The following is a 7182-nucleotide window of genomic DNA, read 5'->3' as shown; positions in this document are numbered from 1 at the left end:
AAAATTGGAGTCAAATGAAGCCACTACCATTTAAAGGAAAACTTAATCCATGCCTCCATAGAAATGAACAAAATGAAGTAGTAGAGCCTGCCTAAGTAGGAACCGCAAGAGGAAGAAAGAAACATTTGAAACTTAATAGATTGATTATCCAAAACCAACAAACGGATCCACGAGCCTCCAAACACAATTATAATGCTCAGCATAAAGAACCCCAGATTCTCAAAAACCACATCATGACTCGAATGAAATGGAGCCATTGGCCTCCAAAAGTTCAGAGTAGTAAAAAAGGAGAATCTTCTGCCTATCTTTGTAATAAAAGCACTACTCCAAATAAAGGTGAAAGTGAAAGAAAGAAAACATTTAAGAATAGCATTGTACAACCATCCCGTAGCCTCCAACCAAAGGCTGTTAAGATAAAAGTTAAACTCGTATATAAGGTGCAACCAAACATCACGAAGAATGAGATTATAAAAAGGGCGAGTAGGATTTTCTCCTATAATGATACCAAGATGCCCCTTCTTAGCTAACCAATCTGCAGGCCTATTCCCCTCACCGTTAATGAATGCATATTAAATTTGAAAATGATATTTAATTACCATATCGGTTGAGTAAGATAGTAATATTCCAATCAGGCTTAAGAAAGCCCATTAAGATTTAAAATAAAACTAAAGAATCAGTTTCAAGAATAATGTGAGAAAGTCCATATGAAATTGCAATTTGTAAAGCACCAAAAGAAACCCTTGTTTCTTTTTCAAGAGGAGAAGAAGCAACACAAGGGGAAGCAAGGAAAACAATGGATTTCCAATTGGCATCCCTGAACAAGCCTCCAATCTAGCATTGGTACCATTTAAGCTGTCATCAATGTTAACTTTAATCCAATCATGAGAAGGTGGAGTCCAATTAATCAACATTGGCCTCCGATTGTTCCCTGGTTGAGGAGTAATATTGACACTTCCCATAGCTTTAGTGGCTCTAAGAAAGTTAGCCCCAATGAGTACAAATAGATTATAAGGTGTATGAGGAGAGTCCTCATATTTATGGTTATTTCTTTCCACCCAAATAAACCCAAGAACAATCATCGAAAAGTAGAAGAGCTTTGTATGATATTTTTCAGAGTTTTTCCAAGTTTGAAGAATGCTTTTTAGATAGAAATTTGCAGGCCATCTTATACCAAAATAGTTCCCAAAACGATGCCATACTTCTCTAGAAAAATCACATTCATAAAGTAAATGAGTGGGGGATTATGCTTCCTTCTTTGAAATATAGCAAAACGATGCAATTTTCAAACCTTTCATCTTCAAAATATCATCAAGGGGAAGTAGATTATGGAACAATCTCCAAATGAATAAAGAGATAGAGGGAGAGATAAAATGGTGCCAAATATACTTACACCAAATCCACTGAGGGTAAGTGTATAAATTAGTGTAAAGCATCTTAGTAGTAGAAACTGTAGCATGGGATTTCCACATAGGAACATCTCTAGATTCAGTTTTACGTGGAATAGTTGCAACTAAGGAAGAACTTTCACCAATTAGAGACCATAGTTTGGGTATGTTCCGGTTGCAATCAATCCAAAAATTCCTAACAAGAAGATCATCATCATTAGTAGCATGAGGCAATCTCAACAAAGGAGTAGAACCCCAATGATCATTCCAAAATGAAATTTTCCCCTCTCCCACATCCCAAAAAATGAAATGAGAAGCCATCTCACGAGCAAGAGTGATAGCTTTTCAAATTGTAGAGTCTCCTACTTTCCAGGACACAACAGAAGGATGAGTATTCATGCAATATTTATGATGAGGAAATTGAACCCATAAAGAATCTGGAGATCTCAATTTGTACCAAAGCTTACACATGTTTATATCAATCATTTCCTTAAGGTTTTTAATCCCAAGCCCCCCCAGAGATAGTAGCTTTACAAACCTTCTTTCATTTAGCCTAAATCTTAGAAGATCTATTCCCCCGCCAAAGGAATTTATTAAATAGAACATCAAGAGTAGATTGGGTAGACTTCTTAATTTTTAGCACCTGCATAGAGTATAAGGGATTGCTACATAAAACATTTTTAAGAAGAGTAAGCCTTCCACCATTAGACAAAAAAGTATTTCTCCAATCATTGATATTTGATTTAATATTATCCACAACATCATCCATCTGAGTTAGTTTTTTCCTTCCCCTGAGTAGATTAACCCCGAGGTATTTTAAAGGTAGCTTTGAAACCTTACACCCGGTGTAATCAGAGGCCCAATTTTCAATGTTGTTATTCACCTTGTTGCCAAAATAAATAGTGCATTTAGCCAAGTTAAAAAGAAGGTCAGAGGCATCCTGAAACTCTTTAAGCAGAGTCATCATTGCTTTAATAGTAGGTTTACTGGCATTAGAAAATAAAATGACATCATCCGCATAGGCAATGTGACTAATAAGAGTTTTTTATTTATGAGAGTATTGGAAATGAGGATGTGTTTGATGCAGCCTGTTTATAAGCCTCGAGAGATAGTCAAAAGCAATAATAAAAATAGTAGGGGAGAGAGGGTCTCCCTGTTTAATGCCTCTAGAAGCCGAGAAGAAACCATGAGCTTTGCCATTGACGAGAACACTGTAGTGATTGTTAGCTAACCATCATTTGATAAGGGAACAGAAATCCTATTTGAAACTTTTTGCATGAAGAATGTTAAGAATGAAATCCCAAATGACGGTATCAAAACTTTTTTAATATCAAGTTTAAAAACCATGTTACGTCCTCTACAATGCTTATCAAGATCTTCATATAATCACAAGATCTTCATATATATATATATATATATATATAACTCTGGCATACAATATTTAATTACAAAATTACCAGTGTACCGTACTGCTGGGCATTGTCCCCGCACCCCCAACCCACACAACGAAACTCCCCTGATTGGGTAAACGTTTTCGCTCCACTCTACTCGCGAGCTCTGTAACCAGGACCCATTCGTCAGGTTAGCATGGATGACGTCTAAATAATGAATAAGAAGTAATACTAGCAAAAGAGAAATCAAAGTGGCAAGGAAGAGGAAGTGCCCGAGAGGGTATATAAGAGAAATCTAGAGAGACATAAGCACGATGGGTTATCACCAATACAAGGTGAAAGGTAAGCGAAGTATTATATGATATGAAAGACGCACCCAAAATATTTTTATCAAATTTTATAAATCACAAGTTATTATAGCAACTAATTTCAAGATTATATCATTTTATTAGTTTTTAGAGACATAATTTTATAATATTTTAGGATAGACAATGTAAAAATTATAATTTAGGAAGATTTACATCATACCACTCAATTTATATGTATTAATATATTCTAAATTTCAATTTTGATATGCAAGCCATCATTCTTATGGATGTTTCACATTTTAAAAGTTAAGGTGATTATTTTCTAGGTGATACGAAAGATTTCAGTGGTATAATGTAAGAGAAAATATCAGGTGTTAGATATGTAAATACAAAGAAATTGGTTGGTATTTATATATTGACATGGCCATACTCACTGGCATCTACTAGCTCTCTCATCATACCTTAATTACGTAAATGCCACTATTCATTTTTTAAGTGATCACAGTATTTCTCCTTATAAATAGCGCACAACCCTTCCGATCGATCAACGGCCTTCTCAAAACATTCCCTCGCATCCTTCATTTTCTTCCCGGCGATGGCGGGAGGAGCAATTGCGAACCCTGCCGGCAATGTGAAGGAGTATCCGGGGAAGATGACAATGTTCGTTTTCTTCGCCTGCCTTGTGGCAGCCACCGGCGGCCTCATCTTCGGATACGACATCGGAATCTCTGGTAAGAATCCAGATATGAAGCTCCCAGATGCTTTGGTTTTCACTCCAAATCCAAATCGATTGATCCCGATATGAATATTCGGCTTTGTAGGTGGGGTGACATCAATGGATTCATTTCTGCGTAAGTTCTTTCCGTCGGTGTACCGCAAGGAGAAGGAGGATACAAGAACGAATCAGTACTGTAAGTTTGACTCCCAGCTGCTGACGACGTTCACATCATCCCTCTATCTCGCCGCGCTCATCTCTTCCTTCTTTGCGGCCACGATGACGCGGGCCTTCGGCCGCAAGTGGTCAATGTTTGGCGGTGGAATCACCTTCCTCATCGGAGCTGCGCTTAATGGCGCAGCTAATAACGTTGCCATGCTCATCTTCGGCCGCATTTTTCTCGGCGTTGGTATAGGCTTCGCCAACCAGGTGAGCAGATATATCCTCTCTCTATGAAAAAAGATATAATTTTTTCAAGGTTCTGCGGGGTCTTCTATTTTTTCTTTTTTAAGAGTTGGTTTGTCTGCCTAGTCTTGTTCTAAGGGTTTGGTCGCTTGCCTCTCACTCATTCCGATTTTCTATGCCTGTGTGTGTGTGTTTGTTTCATTTTATTATTTTTTTTCTTCTTATTATTTATGGTTGTGCCATCTTACTAATTCAATAACTACCTTTTTTTTTTCTTCGTCCACTCAAATTTTGGAAAATTAGATACTTACTAAACATTCTTGTATATTAATACATGTAACATCAAATTCTAGTATTTTCAATTATAATCCTTTCTTATCAAAAATCTTCCTATGAAAATGAATATTTCACTTTTAAATAATTATTAATGTTAGTATTTTTAATGTGAAATTAAAATGGTTAGTGCTTAGATCGTAAATATAAAAATTTTAATTGTTTGATATGTGAAAACATAAGAATTGCATGGAAACGATATTTATTTGTGTATTTAAATGCCCCATAATATTGAATTTATAGTGTACATATCATAAAAAACTATGATGAGGAACTATTATCTTCTTATAGATTGAATTTTTTTCCACAAAATTCCATCGCCGAACGGGATCATTTCTGAGAAATTAAAAAGTCAAAATCCATAATTACGAGCTATCCATGACATAAACGACCACTAAAAAAATTTCATCAAAACACTACGAGCAAATTCTTTTGGACTACAATATAAATTTTTAAATTATAATATATTTACTTCGAAATTATAAGGCAAATATAAAAAATAAATAAATGCTTTTTTATAAAATAAAATATTGTTTTGCAGGAAAAAAATCATTAAACTCAGGCTAAAATTTCACAGGAAAAATGCCCAACCATTCACGTGATCTCAAATCATCCTTCCCAAAAAATAAAAATAATAATAATAATAATAATAAATTTAGTTTTGATAAATAATAATGACTTATAAAAAATGATTTGTTTGACATAAACTAACTTCAAAACACAAATAAGAAATTTTATTGAATCCTTTTTAAAGAAGAAAAAAATTTGCAAGAAATTATGCTTCATTAATTGAACATAAACTTCATATTTCTCGTTCATTTAAATAAAAATCCAAAGACATTTGATAAAACCTTATAACAAGTTCGTGAAATACTCTCCTATGTTCTGTCTTACTCATATTAATTCAAAGTGAATTAAATGACAATTTTAACATTAAAAACATTTTAACTTCCTTTCTTCTCTTTGGATCATCCGAAGCAAACCGATTGGGCAGAAATGTTAAATAATAGAATATTCCACCTAATCTTTCCCCTCCCCATCATTAAGCACAAAGGTGAAGCTTTCTCTTCACTTGAGTGGCAAAAATGATCATTTTGACGCTAATTTAGCTCTCACTCCTTAATCTCAGTCGGTCCCCCTCTATCTATCAGAAATCGCACCAGCCAAACTCCGAGGCATGTTCAACATCGGCTTCCAACTCATGATCACACTTGGCATCCTCGCTGCAAACCTGATCAACTATCGCACCGCCAAGATCAAAGCAGGTTATGGCCTCGCCCTCGCCGGCGTCCCGGCCGCCATCATCACCGTCGGCTCCCTCATCCTCCCCGACACCCCCAACTCCCTTCTCGAACGCGGCCACGAAGAACAAGCCCGCACCATGCTTCGCAGAATCCGCGGCACCGACGACATCCAGCAAGAGTATGCCGACATCAAAGCTGCAAGCAAGGAGTCGAACACAATCGAACGACCATGGCACAACATCACCCGTCGCCGTTACCTCCCGCAGCTCACAATGGCCATCTTAATTCCTTTTTTCCAGCAGCTTACCGGAATCAACGTCATCATGTTCTACGCACCTGTTTTATTCAAAACCATCGGTTTTGGAAGCGACGCCTCGCTCATGTCAGCTGTCATCACTGGCCTCGTCAACGTGTTTGCCACGCTCGTCTCTATCTTTACCGTTGATCGCCTCGGCCGCCGCAAGCTTTTTTTGCAGGGCGGCGTACAGATGTTCATTTGCCAGATAATCGTTGGCACTCTCATCGCCGCCAAGTTTGGGACTTCCGGTGAGGGTCACATGAGCAAGAGCTACTCCGCTGCGGTGGTGGCGTTCATCTGCATCTACGTGGCTGGGTTCGCGTGGTCGTGGGGGCCGCTGGGGTGGTTGGTGCCATCGGAAATTTTCCCGTTAGAGATACGATCTGCTGGGCAGAGCATTACGGTTTCTATGAACATGCTGTTTACGTTCGTTATTGCGCAGGCGTTTCTGACTCTTCTCTGTAGGCTTAAGTTCGGGCTGTTCTATTTTTTTGGCGGTTGGGTGTTGATTATGACTGTATTTATCGCCATCTTTCTTCCGGAGACGAAGGGAGTTCCCATCGAGGAGATGGTGCTCGTCTGGAAAGCGCACTGGTTCTGGGGCCGGTTCATTTCGGATAAAGACGTTCATGGCGCCGCCACGGTTGAGATGGCCAATGGCAAAAATGGCAGTAAAGCTACCGATGCTACTGCATGATCAAGTCCTCAAGCATTCCACAGCACCTAAGCATTCCACAGCACCATAGGTTTAAAAATAACAAGATGGAAATTTGTGGAATGGTAAAAGTTTGAATTTTATACTTCATAATTAATGAAGTTATCCTAATTGCCGTCATTTTCGGCATGCATGTTTTCTTATCATTTGCTTAATTTTTATTTTTATTTTTATTTTTTTTTTTGCATTAAAAGGGTTATCCTAAATAATAGGTTAATATTCTGTTTTGAGTTTTTATGTCTTTGATGTCTTGATTTTTTTTTTTTTTTTGACCTAGCTTTAATGAAATGTTACTAGTTTTAAGAATTCAATTTAAAAATAGTGTTCTATTTAATTGTAGTGTGCAAGATCATTCCCTATGATTCAGAAAATCATAATTAAGATTAAT

At 37.2% G+C, this 7182-nt stretch overlaps 1 protein-coding gene across 1 annotated transcript; it reads left to right on the top strand.

The window, feature by feature from the left end:
- Positions 1 to 3679: 3679 nt before the first annotated feature.
- Positions 3680 to 6784, top strand: LOC110038714 (sugar transport protein 1-like). The gene is made up of 3 exons (XM_020743609.1): positions 3680 to 3815; positions 3906 to 4228; positions 5667 to 6784. The coding sequence occupies exons 1-3, from the start codon at positions 3680 to 3682 to the stop codon at positions 6774 to 6776; spliced, it is 1569 nt and encodes a 522-aa protein (XP_020599268.1). The 3' UTR covers positions 6777 to 6784.
- Positions 6785 to 7182: the final 398 nt, after the last annotated feature.

This window comes from Phalaenopsis equestris, unplaced genomic scaffold, assembly GCF_001263595.1.
Source record: "Phalaenopsis equestris unplaced genomic scaffold, ASM126359v1 Scaffold233619, whole genome shotgun sequence".
NCBI classification, from domain to species: domain Eukaryota; kingdom Viridiplantae; phylum Streptophyta; class Magnoliopsida; order Asparagales; family Orchidaceae; genus Phalaenopsis; species Phalaenopsis equestris.
Note: the sequence above shows the minus strand (reverse complement) of the source record. Positions and strands in the feature narration are given on the sequence as shown.

Excerpts from the sequence above, each read along its gene's own strand:
- LOC110038714 (XM_020743609.1), top strand. The coding sequence starts at position 3,680 with ATGGCGGGAGGAGCAATTGCGAACCCTGCCGGCAATGTGAAGGAGTAT. Across the intron at positions 3,816-3,905 it reads ATACGACATCGGAATCTCTG|GTGGGGTGACATCAATGGAT; the intron begins GTAAGAATCCAG and ends TCGGCTTTGTAG. Across the intron at positions 4,229-5,666 it reads GTATAGGCTTCGCCAACCAG|TCGGTCCCCCTCTATCTATC; the intron begins GTGAGCAGATAT and ends CCTTAATCTCAG.